The sequence below is a fragment of the Mycteria americana genome, chromosome 2 (genome assembly GCF_035582795.1).
Source record: "Mycteria americana isolate JAX WOST 10 ecotype Jacksonville Zoo and Gardens chromosome 2, USCA_MyAme_1.0, whole genome shotgun sequence".
Classification (NCBI taxonomy): domain Eukaryota; kingdom Metazoa; phylum Chordata; class Aves; order Ciconiiformes; family Ciconiidae; genus Mycteria; species Mycteria americana.
Genome location: NC_134366.1, coordinates 34,489,363 through 34,503,760, shown reverse-complemented (window position 1 = coordinate 34,503,760; position 14,398 = coordinate 34,489,363). Strand labels below are relative to the sequence as shown.

The following is a 14,398-nucleotide window of genomic DNA, read 5'->3' as shown; positions in this document are numbered from 1 at the left end:
TGCAGTGGAATTCTGATTTCACTCCTAAAAGTAATTAAAAATATACTGAATTGCTCATCCTGTTCTGGATACTCTGCACAACTGTTGCCATCATAAAAATCAAAACCAGTCCTCCTAGAGGAGGAGGTTACCTGGTTACCACATGTCCCTACCAGAGATACTCTACGTATTCTCTGAGAATAGTTCAAAACTGCAATCTGTCATCTACCTGTTCATGGAAATTTTGACCTGTGATGATCCTTTGATAGCAGTGATTGTATTGTATGTGTCCATTATCCTGGACAACAAGCTAAAAAGTAGCAGTTCTTGATAGTAGTTTAAAAGGATTCTTTGCCCTTTCTTTAAAGACCAGAGGTTGGGCTCAGCTGTTCTTGGATGGAAGTTAATCCAGTATGCATTTCAGATGGATACATTTCAACACAAATCTGGAAAAAGTACTACATAAAAAAAAAATGCTGGCCTTTGATATAAGTGGTTATAAAACTGAGAAGTAAATAAAATCTAGTCAGCTAACAACAGTGTAGCTATATGCAGTAAACAAAAATGATTAAGAAATCTGTGAGAAATAATATAGGAGAGTATAGACCTCCTCAGTGACACTGCAATTTAATAAAACTTGTGTATTGCAGAGCGAATTCCTGTGCTTTAGCTTTAAAAACATTCAGTCTCACACTCTTCCACTTATGCCAGAGCAAACATGTTTCCATCACTGGCTTTTTTTAGTTCCCTGGCATGAAAATAGAAATTAAATATTTTCCTGAAGTGTTGCAACCTCTAAAAATTGTGTGTGGCATTTTGCTATCACTTCCAGCAAGGAGTCTGTCATTCTTGGAGACAGTTGGTGCCAGCAAATGCTAGCACATAAGTTTGTAATACTTTGCTCCTGACCATAAGCAGTGCAGCTTCCCAGGTGCCACGCTCATAGTTCTCACCTCCCACTCCTACAGATGTCCTGGTGATCATTCATCACCTCTGTGATTTCCACTAAGAAGCAAAAGGTCCTCAACGTGCTTCTCAGCTGCTGTTTCATCTCACCATGACTAAAGAAGCGAAGGTGGCCACATCATCTCCAAGGAACAACCTCTAATGAATGGCCTGTCAGCCATGTCTCTTGTTAAGGAACAAAGGAGAAAAAGTTTGCATGGCTGACGTCTCTTCCATAAATTCCACATACAGGAAGTGTATAAAAGTGAGCTACTTTAGGAAAAATATGTACAGTGAGCTTCCTTTATTTTTACTGCTATTTTACAGCTGTATCAGAGATTTGTTCTTTCAAAGGCATTTCCAGCTGCTTTAATCTAAATTGCCTGCCATAAAGAGTACCCAGAATATTAGCTTTTCATTCTTTCTGGCCTACCAGAGTGGTTTACAAATAAATTGTGAAGGGGATGCGATCTTTAGGCTCCAGTGGGATGAGCAGTTCAAAGGATCATCACAAATCATTGCTTAAACAAAAAACATGGAATTCACTTGGGCTTGCATTGGCTTCCCTGTTGTGTTTAAATAATTCCAGTAGGAGAATTTATCAGCAATAATATTCATGGAAATGGACTTCTAAAAATTTTAGAGGCTATTAATTCTGACCCCAAAAGCCTCTTTCCAGGCAAGAACAAGGAATGTGGACAGTACATGTACCCACTGTATGTGGAATATTTAACGTCTTTCAAGTTTTACCTGCCAATAGTGATCTAACTTGTAAAGCTATTATAAATCAAAAATATTCAGAAAATATTCAGTAGAAAAATTCTAAGTAAAAATTAATAATTGAATGCCTAGCAGAGTTACTGATGGTGGTAGTCAGCCACTGATAAAAATACAGCACCCTTACTTCGGTACAAATGGAATTCACCTGAAGGTTTGTAAAAAAGCAAGCAAATATGTGAGGTCTGTATTAAAAAATAAATAGCTTTGTATTAAAAATGAGAATCAGAAAAGAATCAAGCTAAGTCAAGCTGAAGCCTGAATAGAAGAATATCTTCAGAAGAAATAGTTTGATTCGGTTACTTTCTTAAACTAACTTTTATGACACGCATTCAGAATCTCTGGGTCTCACAAAGCATACATTAGATACCCTGAAGGATCTCAAAACCTTAGTGAAACAGTGATGTGTGGTTTGTTGGTAGGGGGAATGGAAGGAGGATAGCATGGATTACATGTGGATTAGAACTTGTTTTTAGAAAAAACTCATAAATAAAACACTTAGGCCCAGATTCAAGTCTCAGATATGTGGCATATATCACCAGATGCTTGTAAAAATGTTACTGCACTTTCAGACCTAGCCCTGAGTACTCTATTAATTTAACTTGACATTTGTTTTAGTATTTAATGGATTAGTGTGTGAAAATGCTTGTGCAACTGCCGCCTTATGTTTGATCATGCAGTTTCCAGTTCATGGGCAAATAGATAGAACAATGTGTAGTCAGTTGTAAAGCATATAGTTACAGAAAATACAACTTTTATGTGCAGAATTCAAGCCTTATGTTTTAAAAGTTTCATCATTTGCTGCTGAACACATCTTAGCAATACATAGCATTTCAGCTTTCTTCTTGGATGTAGATGATCTTTATGTTAGAGGCCACCATGGAGCTATGCTAGAACCTGGTGTTTATTCAGACAAGCAACACATGAACATTTCCTCTTTAGAGAGCTTTTCTGTCCATCTTGGGGGCTAAATTCTATCAATAAACACATGATGTGTTTTTAAATTGCAAATGTGAATTCTGCTTTAGTTACAGAAATCCCATCAAATCCGTATGTGTGTGTGTGTGTGATTAAGTCTGGAAAGAGTGAATAGTATTAGTAAATTGTATATGATACTATGCCACTATTTACATTTAACATATGTATATATATATAAAAAATGTTTCATATTCTGGCAAATAAGAAGGCTTCTTTGCATAATGCTGGCCTTTGGCAACACAATAGTTTTTAGGAAATGCACAAAATGAGGTAAGACCTTTAAAGGTTTGACTTTATGGTAGTCCATTAACTTCACAATAATTTTCTGTGTTCCATGCCCTGTATCTTTGTTTACAATTTGAATCTGGAAGGATGCCAAAGAAAAAAGGTCCTCTGTTAAAAAGGGCAAAAAAATTGTCTGAGGGACCAAATTCTGTATTTGATGAGTTGGCAGATTACCACTCCTGAGCTTTCTTTCCTGGCCTCCTGCAAGTTAAAGCAGTCTGGGACTACTCTAAAATATTCTGTTCTGCCTGCAGTGATGCCAAGGTACTATGTCTCTCAGTTGAGCAGTTTTGCCTCTCACTGGTCTAAACATCAAGCTCTGTGGTGGATGGCACAGGGCAATCTCAGTGCCATGAAAGGACAAGAATGGGACAAAATATCTGCCCTTCAGTGGGAACAGATTTTTTTCCTTTTTTTGTGGCCATGGTATTGATATGCTAAATGTGGCGTCCCCTCCCTGCCCAGAGATGAGACACCGTTGCACTTTCCAGATCCAGAGATCAAATCTCTGTACCTCAGTAAAGGAAGAATATCTATTTCCTGCTCTGATCATCCAGATTCATGTTATCACACTTGCTAACTTTTTTTTCTAAATGTGCCTAAAATTAGGAACTTAGTTGCTTCAAGTCCCTGTCAATGAAGGGAATCAAGCACCTCCAGTCAGTTCTGATCTTAGGTGAACTGACTCCTGCTCTAGTGATGCACATGTCTGTCTAATGCTTATATAGGCAAGCAAGGGTGGTCAGAGTTCTGTTTCGGCTGTTTCAGTAATTTGTCTAAAATTGGGTACATGAAGCTGGACAAATGAGTCTTCTGAGAACTGTTGCTGTTCTGAACCGAAAGTAAGTAAATATGCAGTTTTTCTCTCATTTCCCTATTTCTTTTTTAGTTTGCCATCTCAAGGAGGCTGTGGCTTGTCAGCTAGAAAGCCTACAATTCACTATGCGTAAGAGAGCCTGACTAAAGTGTAATGTCAATAGGTCCGTTCCTACAAAACATAGTCCACTGAAACAGCTGACTCTCATGAATTGCCAGAACTGATGGGGTATACCACCTAAAAAGTGCGTCCACCAGAGCAGCTGGGAGTACGTTACATCCTCATTCCCTCATCCGGTGGATAGCTTAAATAGATTTATCTGGAACTGCACTAAGTGAGTGAGCATGCACACCCTTGAATGCTCCACAATGACAAACCTCCAGCCCTTGCTCTGGTCCCATCCCCAGTGGCCTTAAGTTGTGCCTTGGGGTGGTACCAGGATGGCCACCTATTTTTGACCATGTATTTTGATGCCTTCTGCAGAAAATATCACACAGTCAACACCATGTAACTGTAAGTACTAAACAGTCATGCAAAATATATCAATTAAAGTATAATGTGCCTGTGAGGTTGTTTTGATTAAATCTTGGAATTTCTTTAGGGATGGTGTAGCTGCCAGAGGGGCTTAGGAGGTAAACAAGTCCTTTATTCCCAGAAGTCTCCTGCAATCTGCTCCAAAATGTTATAACTGGCAAATATCAGTAGGTTAATAAGGCCACTTAGGCAAGTAGTTTAAATTAATAGGTGAATATATTGGCAGCATGGTATATTAATGATTTCACAATGGAAGACATCATATTGAGTAGCTAAGCTTCTTGGAATAAGATTGCTTTCTCCAGACCAGGAAACAGACATATTTTTGGTTGATATTGTGAAAGGACTATAGTTATTTTGTTACAGTCTGGGATATAGGGGAAGGACACAAGTTAATTGTAACACCTGTGTGGAGGTGATGTTTAATTTGAGTGCCCAAAGGGAGTCTGATTTCTTTACAGACAGATTTGGATGCAGATATAAGGAGAGATCCCTAAACAGCCTGGAGCCTAAAATCTGCTACAAGGAGACAATGCCATCACCAATACTTTCTTAATTTTTACACTATTGTACCATGGGAATGGAACCAGATTGGTACCATTAGCTCCTATACAAATAAGAGGAATGAAGAGTCATAATGTGTAAAGGCTGAAAATTCTTCCTGGGCCCAGACTGAGAAGATCAAGGGAAGAATGAGAAGCAGCAGAAAACAATCTGTTGCCTGGATGACTTACTAAAGTTGTATACTAGTGAAATCTTGCCTTTCTTATTGCTTTTCTTCCTGTGTGGTCAGGACAAAAAGTAGTACTGTCCAGCTACCACAGCAAAGAATGCCAGGAAGAAATTCAACATTCATAAAATATGAATATTTTGTAAGTTTTGTAAAAATATAGAGAGATTTTATAGCTTTACATGTCTTTCCTTGATCGTTACAGGCCAAATTCCTTTCTGAAATGAAAGATTTAAGCTCCGCTTTAATGAAGCAAGACCAGCAGTTAATGAAACAAGACCAGCTTATCCCAGCAGAAAATCTCATCTCTGTTTTACTGCCATAACAGCAAAATTAGAGAAAATGCAGTGGACTTTCTGTAACATGCACAAGCCATTCTTAGCCATTCAGATGGCTCAATATTTAGCCCATGAACCACTCTGTTCAGCTCACTAAACATTTATTCTGCAACACTGATTTCTTGCAGGGTGGTGTTCTCCCCCAGCTCCTCCTCTTGCAATTTAAAGATCTGACTTTACACATTACAGGTTTGGAGCACTGTCTTTTGAGGGTGGGGGGAGAGCAGGGGGGATTGGATAACTGCCCAATTTCATATGATAAAAGTGAAATTCTCTTCTGTCTGCAGGACAATCCCCAGGGAACAACGTATGAAACCCAAACTTAAATAAAATCATATCCTGTTTGCAAACATCATATTCCCTTTGCTTCTTAGTAATCTGGACCCATAAACCCCAGCACAGCTTGAGAGCCCATTCCTCATCTAAACAAATGCCATAAGCCCCTTTATACTTTTACAACCATGTCAGAAAATAATATTGACTGCCAATAGTGATGTGATTGGAGTTGCCTCCTCTGAGCCATAAAAGAAGCAGTCTGTTATCAATTTCTCTAAATGCATCAAGGGAATTATGGGTCGGTTCAGTTCCAAGTTATAAATGACAATTCAAAAGCCGCAGAAGTGTTTGAAGCTGGGAGCCGATGATGACATTATCATAAAAGCCTGCTCTTCCTTGCTTTTGTGGGTTTTTTTGCCTATCAACTAGACAAAAAAATATGGCTGAGAAATGACTTCAAGATTTCTTTACACAGCAGCAGGTCAAACAGGCAGGAAAACAATCACTATTTTTAGTGACAGACTGAGGCAAGGAGATGAAACTTACTCCCTTTAAAAGTAGATTTCTGCTTCTCTTATTGTCATTTTCACAGCACAATAGAAGGGGAGGAATTGCAATAGATGGATGCATTGATCAAATGATCAGTTATAGCTCTAGTGGCTGTTTACACATGAAAAATTGGTCTGATAATCCGCAGAACCAAAAAGTAATTTGTGATTATTCTCCCCATTTGGCCACTTCACCTGCAACCTACCCACCTCTCCTGGAAAACTTTTCACATTCCAAACCTCTGACCAGCTGCAAGAAACCTTCTCTTGTTATTAAAACTGCTGGCCATAGAGCTGCTAGTCTCTCTCCAACACAAGGAATTTCATCCCCCTGGTATTAGAATTCTTTAACAACAGTTGGTTCTGGAACAACATTAAGCTTGAAAAAAGAGTAGAAAGCATTATTGCAAGAGGAAGGTCCCATACTTCAGTGGATGTTATACTGCTGACCCTGGGTAGTCCTCTGATAGAAAACTAACCATCATTGAAAGAAAACCTGTTATGGGGAAATTTAGGAGGTTAGATTTAGACAACTTTTTTTTCTCTCTCTGTGAGATCTGTTGAGTTTGGCTGTCAGTATGAAACAACTTTGTGCTCTTAGATAAGAGAGCTAATTATTACTTATATAGTTTCTCCTAAAACTATAAAGTTTATTGTTTGATTTCTTCTGAAAGCCTAACATATACCAAGCCAAATTTGCCAATGACCCTGATGTAATCAGTCCCTATCAGTACTTGAAAGAAAATTGATATAGATGAAAAATGTTTACAAAATCAGTAAACAGTAGCTTTACATGAATTTTACACTGGTACAAAAGTTTTAGAGCCATGATGGAACAGGATCACAAAATATTAGTTATGGACACAGCCTCTTGTTTGCTTTTCAAAATTCTTGAAAAAAAAACTTTCTTTTACTGTAACTGTAAGTAATGTCCAAAGAAGAGGATCCGTGTTCTTGACTGCAGTTTATTGGTGCTGTTAGAGCAGAGATAACAACAAAATCAATAATATAGTAGAATTCGGGGTTAGAGAGGTTAGTGGGATCTTTGTTTGTGAACAATGCAAGCCATCCCAAACTCATGCCAATATAGTCTTTATAGCCCATCAGCTGTCATGTCTTCAATGCCTGTCAAGTCCTTGGTTCCAGTCCTTGCTCCAAGAGCAGTTTCCATTTTGTCCAGTGATTCTTTCATGTGAAATACATAAGCTGTTTGTAGAGCAAGGGCTCAGAGCTAGGACTTCACATTATTTATAAATGTATGATAAGTAGATCATAGCCTTAGATACATGGGCTTTATCTTACTTATGCTCTGTCTTACTGGTCCAGTGCTCTTTCCAACAGTGGCACAGCTTCAGTGCGTGGTGTGAGGGTCCCCAACCAGAAACAAACTGTGATCTCCTCAGTGGTAACAACATCCGCTAAGAGATGGGGGCTCTGATATTAAATCCAGCCTGACAGTGGAGAGAAATGAGCCTAGGTTTCCCATCCCCTGTGTGACTAGTCTAACCACTAATCTATTTAATAATAGAAGAGCTGCATAATAACAGCCAGCAAGGTTACCATATGGTTAAAAGACAATAGGATCAAAGAGCTCTGAAAACCAATGTTCAAGAGGCAGCCATAAAGTCTCCTGCAAGAATGGAATTCTTTTTTTTCTTAATACTTTCTCACTGTATGCTTTAGCAAACAAGTAAGCAAGCAAGCAAGCAAGCAAATAAATGAGAACAAAAATAAAAAAAATAAATCTTCCATCCCTCCTTAAAATCTTTGCATGAACTACTCTTACCGCTTTACATTGATTACTGCTTTATAACCCCCAATCAAGTTGAAAGCTACTAAGTAGCAATGATTCTTCTTTCTTTCCACCATCATTTTTGAAAGTAAACTTAAGAATTGCTTTCCACACAGTTTGAAGCAGCTCCCTTTCCCAGAGCTCGTCTTGACCAATAGACAGCTAAATATCACTGAAAGAGAGCTCCTAATCTGATTATTTACCTTGAAAAAGGTCATAACCCATTCCTTTAAAAGAGCCCCACAGCAAGCCTGAAAATAATAATATGTAGAAAGGCAAACCAACTAGAAAAAAAATAAATAAAAGATCCATTTCTACAACATGTTCTTTAATCCAATTTCCATAATTTAAAATAAGAAATAAAGCAAACAGACTCAAAAAAGTGTAGATAAATACTTTAAAAAATGAAGTTATACTGAGCATTTCTGACTTGTGTTAGCTTTAGAATGGACAACATACTTTCATTAGTGGAAGGATTTCAAAGGACATCTCTGTTCATGATTTTTTAATACCACAATAACTTGTTTCATAGAAAAAAAACTTATACTTTAATTTTCAAAGCATACCACAGTCCTATTTACTTTCCAAAGCCCTCAAAAATATTTGTCAAGAAATTTAACATCAGCTCCTCTTTACTCAGAAGCCTGAACAACATCCTTTCTCAACTTTATTCATCTCTTGTTCAATTTTCTCTAAAATTCTTAATAACTGCAACCAGAGTGTGAAAAATAATTACCTTTTTTTATACAGAAATGTGTGCATATATGCGTGTGTGTGTGCATATGTGCACACAGTAACGCACAGAGGTACATGCGGACATGCATGTCTTTGTGCCAACGTGTAACGTTAGCTGATCCACATACAGAAATGACCCCCAAGTTTCAAAATTAGCAAGTTGCTAGTCACCAAGTTCCAAATTTTAGGCAGAATCCTCAGCAAGTTAAGTCCACAGTAGAGGAGCTGCAATGATTACCACTTCTTGATTCTTTGTTCCTTAACTTATAGTTCAGAAATCCTCAAAAATTACTAAATACTGAAAGCTAAAATGGAATTTTTCTTTTTCATATGTTAAAACCTTACAAAATGAGTATTGCTTCTGTCAGATATCTCAGAATAAAAAAAAACCCACAAGACTAGTGTGGTATGGAATTTATCCTTTGTGAAGGAAAAAAGTATATAAAACTTTAGAAGGTTGCATTTGAAGTTGACCTCCAGAGATTGTGACTTTATTCCTGCATACTCAGAAACAGTGAAAGGGAACTAAAATATATATGCATCAACCAACCAGCCCATCAACATGTAGTAGTATCGTCATTTCACTTTGATATTTCTCACATCAATAAATAATGGACACAGCTGGACCAAAAGTGTAGAATACTTTTGTGTAAAAAACCCCTGTATGTGAAAAATTCTTTCTCCCCAGTATTATCTTCGATAGAATTTAATAGGAGCATACCAACATCAGTAGAAAGTCTCCATTCTACATGTTTTTCAATAATTTAGATTAATTCTTTTACCTAGTGTTGCAACAGGTTTTTATCTGCAGATTTTTGTCTACTCTGTCCTAATACTCGCAAGCTTGTATTTCTGAATGAATCCACGTCAAAACAGGACATAAAAGTGCTCAAATAATTTATTAGTTGAACACCACCCATGTTATTAGCTAGCAGTTAGTGAGCTCTTCTCATGCTAAATGCTAGCTTTGGTAAGTTTTTTGTCCTTTCTGAGAAATGTGAAGCTATATTTACTTTTCAACAGTACACAAAAGAGCTTCTCCAAAGCTCATTCTGCTATAACAATTGCACCCATGTTACTTTCCTCAAAAATAGAGCTCATGTAAAAAATCCAAAGTGGGACAACTGAGAAATATGCACATTATCACAAAATACGTTCCTATCTACCTGTTCCATATGCTTATTGTAATGTACTGTGATCTGTGTCTTTGAACAGGTTTCATCTCAGGTTTCATCTATGTTTTTTATCAGCTTCTGAAGACTTTGAGCTGATAATGCAATAGTGCTAAAGAATTCATGAATGAATACATATGTTGTGTGCTGTCCCTCTTGCGAAAAAAAAAAACCATCTACTTACCCCGAGTCCCCCACAAGGCAACAAGGAAAAGAGTTTTTGAGACAGGTTTCCTATATATTAAAGAAAAAAAGAAACAATAAGCATCATTTATCAAAAAGGCATTTAAATACGGGAACAGTAATCACTCTTTACTGTAATTCAGATTTTGGTATCACACAATTAAAATGCCATATATTAGAGTAAAAAATATTAATAGTACTTAGAAAGCAAATCAGCCATGGGACATTTAAGGTACTCTTTTGCAACAGTGACAAATCTTAAGATTGGTAAGCAGTAGTTTCAAAGGAGTATAATGATCGAATCTCCACAGAAAGTCACTCTGAACTAGGGCGACTAATCATCCAGATATCTGTAGCTGATAAGCAGCTGGTCTAAGCTAGTCATCTCAGCTTCTTCTACAGCCAGTGGAGTGAGGTAGGCACCTCTACCCGGCCTAGATGACTGATGGGATGAATTATACTTGAGAAGTGCCTGTTTCTTTTCACTGACAACAGAGGGAACCTCATTAAGCTTACGTGAAACTGATAACTAATTTCTTAACTTCATCTCTCCAAAAAAAGTTTCTCCTTTGAAAATCACAGCCTTAGTCTTCCTGTCTATGCAAAAATGTTGTTCTCTTCATTTACGTACCATCAATGAATACATTAATATTTTAAAAACATAAAATGAAACACTACTTGTTTCAGTATTACTCAGTAAATACATTCTACCAAAGGGAACAAAAACTTAATAGGCTTTAGAATCTAATTTATAGCTTACTCTGCTCTCTATATTAGATAATGTGATAGGGTTTCTCTTAATATTTATACTCACTTTTTATTCATTCATGTTTTCTTTTTTTGTACCACTAAACTCCCTGTTTGTCTTGATAAGGACAATATGAAAACCGGATCTCAGGATTTGATGCAGTTCCTATCCCAGTATGTAATCTGATCCTAAGGCAGCTGTGGAAGAGAACATAAGCTTTTCCCCTGCCGTATCACAGAACTGGCTTTGTAACTTTGCCATCTGGAGGAAACGTTAGATAGTGAATCACTCAAGTTACCTAGAGGAGCCACCCATTGCTATGGAAGGGGCGAACGCTGCAGTTACTCATGTTTAGCAGGTGCCAATGAAATGCATGAAGACAATTATAAGCCATCATCTTTGAAGTACGAGAGACCAGGCTGCAAGGTCTGAGACGAAGAAAGTGCTTTATGCTTCGAGTAAAATCCAAGATGCATTTTCAACCGACTAGAGGCCTTTGATCAGTTTGCACAGTGTGCGAGAGAAGCCAAACAAAACCTCCTGTGGAGCTACCAGGGGAAATGCAGGTGCAGCAGCTATGCAGAGTATTCTCATACTGGGAGTCCTAATGGCCCCAGACATGCAAGGAAATGTTGGCTGCAGGAGACTGTCAGAGCAGAGGTGCAGGACGAGTTTCCAGGCCTCTTGCTAAGCAGAACCAGGGACCAATGCGAACAGCAATTTTTCACTTTTTACTTTGGGGAAGATCAAAAAGTCTTGAGCAGATAACCAAAAAATTAGTGCTGTTAAAGTGCCAGGAGACAGTAATGGAAACATAAGCTGTAATTTGAGATAAAAGAAGGCATTTTTAGACTATTGAATGACTAGACCTTGTTTCTTAAATGCCATTGCGGAGTTGGGACATAAGAGAGAACAGATGAATTCTCATTTGTCTCCCTGCAGCCAGGCACATTGTGCATGGCAAACACTATTAAAAACAACAAACACAAAGTAAAAACAGAAAAGCAGATGGTGAGAAAGGACACTAAAATCAATCAGCAGATAGTACTAAAATGGGGGGAAACAAGCACGAAGCCTTTTCAGTGTATCAAGAAACTTGCCAGGATACTCACTTCTTATTGCACGATAGTCAAAAAAAGCAGATAATAGACTTTGCAGAATAAGAAAAACATTGAGATTTCATTAAAAGAACAGTGGGGAAAGGTTCTACTAAGAGAGAGTGAGACCATCATTTAGCTAGCCTCACAAAAAGAAAAGAGCTTTGCCATAAATGAAAATCAGTAGCAAAAAGCAAACCCTGAAAATGAATCGAAGTGAGAATTTCCCATGATGTTTGGAGTTGGTGTCCCAGCAGAACTTGGTAAATAGCCCTCATTTTCAAGTAACACCCTTCCATACCCCAGGATACCTCCAGAATAATAATAAAAAAAGATATTGGGATACTACAAGTAAGATAGAAGACAAATTTTAAATAATCATACTTTTTTTGGCTTTGCATCGGGACAGAGTTTGCAGTCACCAGCAAATCACTTGAGATAAAAGGTCTTTTAGATAAGATTCAGTACAACAATTTACTGATAGAGCTAGAAAAATTATCCAAGATTTGTATTCTAAAATTTCAACCCACAAAGGCAGTAGAAGCTGGTTAGTCAAATTAGGTGCTGAGGCACCCATCACTGACTCAGGTCAGGGCCCCTACAGAAACCAAGGAAGCTGCTTAGGAGGTTGACACCTGGGGACCGAGAGTCTGATAAGCAGGAAAAGTGATGGGCAAAAACTCTCTTTCAATAAAACAGACAGATTAAAAAGTGTGTTCACTTGTGAAAAGGCACAGTTTGAGGAACCTGATTGTTTTCAGTATCATCCCTCAAGAACAAAGCCATTTCTGCTAAGTGATCATTTTTTCACTAACTTGAAATTGCAATTGCCCAGATGTTCTGTGAATGCATCTTTTAGTTGTACTTTAAATACTGCCCCACTGTCAGGGATGTGCCAAGAGTGTATTTCTTACTTTTACAAACTTGTCATCATTGGAAACTTGCTTTTTAGAAACACTTTCTTAGTTATGGTTGGAGAGGGAAAAAGGCAAACAAATTTGTAAGACCTGTTTGATAACTGTTCTGCCCTTGATCTTATTCAAAGAGGTTTGAAAGGTTATATTCTGTCACATGAAACCGTAATGTGATGTGACACATAGTCTGCGTATTAGCTTCCTTCATGTCAAGACGATGTAACGCAACATAACATGTTGCTTAACACACCACACTGAAATACGATCAGTCAAAAGCTTAAACTACGCAATAGTGCAGAAGTTGAAGTGATCATTTGCAACAGCTATATTTGTAGGCCTTGATGCAGGGAAAATAAAGCCAAGACTTCAAGCCTGTTTATACTCTGAAAGCATTAAGAATATGTGAACGATAACTGTGTGCATAATTCTCACTAATTTCAGTAGTTTACAGCCATTTTGCTTTGCAGTCTTCCAGAACAGAGGGTTTTTTCCTGAACAGGGACACCGAAATAAGCATTTATTGACAAGTAGCACATTTCTAGCCCTAGTCATACTTAAATGTCATTCCTTCACGTGTTTCTTTTCTGCTTGAAAGATACAGAAGCTGCTTGTTAGCAAAAAAAAAAAAAGAGCTTCAGACAAAGCAGATGTACTCTTCTGAACAGCGACAGGGAAGAAACATTTTTCTGGAGCACAAGTGGAGAACAAACGGTGCCTCTGTCTTTTTGGGTGGGTAAAGGAGTAAGGGAAGGAAGGGTAGGGGTAGGTCATCCTTTTCATTAGAATGCAAAGCCATAATTTGATGGAACAATTTCTGTAGAAAAAAAATGCACTTTCATTGAAATAGAAATGTTTTATGAGACAATGTTGTTATTGATGACATTTTTGATGAGAAACATTTCCTTTAGATTTTTCTCCTTTGCTACACATCATTTTGAATTTCTATACTATACCAAGATGTTAATTTTAATGTCAGGATTTGTTAGGTTCAACCTCACTGAACTGGGGACAACGAAAGGTGGAACAGTCACACTGCATTTTGGAAAAATGTAAGAGACAATTAAGTTCCTTTATACAAGAGTCTGGAAGCTCAAATGATTAGAGCTTCCAGCCAAAAAACAGGCACATGCAAAAGCATGTGGGAAGGGTGTTTCATTGATTGTTGTCTTCGTAAAAGGCCATGTGAGATGCAGCAAGAAAACAGCCTAGAAACAGAGACAGAAAAGGGCATTAAGCCAAGGATAGACTCAGAATATATGCTAGGAGTGTGATCTTGATATAAACGTAGAGAGTAAATGTTTTGGACTAAGTGTCAAATAAAAAAGGCAAAGAGTGTCGAGTAAAGAACTGTGGGCAAAGAAATGGTTTTCTGAGATTGGGTAAACAAAGCTTTCTGTTCTCTATATGTAGGCAGAAACACTGCAAGGATACCTGCGTCCATTCCTTTTTTCACCTCATAGCTGCAACTACACAGTGCATCCCATATGATGGTCAACCACTGAGGTCCAAAATGGGAACAATATTTTATATCAATGCATGTTATATTAAAT

At 37.7% G+C, this 14,398-nt stretch overlaps 1 protein-coding gene across 13 annotated transcripts in view; it reads right to left on the bottom strand.

Moving 5' to 3' along the window:
- HDAC9 (histone deacetylase 9) overlaps nucleotides 1-14,398 on the bottom strand; it is a 496,147-nt gene that overhangs the window by 121,738 nt on the left and 360,011 nt on the right. For all 13 annotated transcript variants that reach the window (XM_075492939.1, XM_075492948.1, XM_075492937.1 and 10 more), the window contains one exon: nucleotides 10,091-10,140. In XM_075492939.1, coding sequence (XP_075349054.1) covers nucleotides 10,091-10,140 — 50 coding nt within the window. The remainder of the gene's footprint in view (nucleotides 1-10,090; nucleotides 10,141-14,398) is intronic.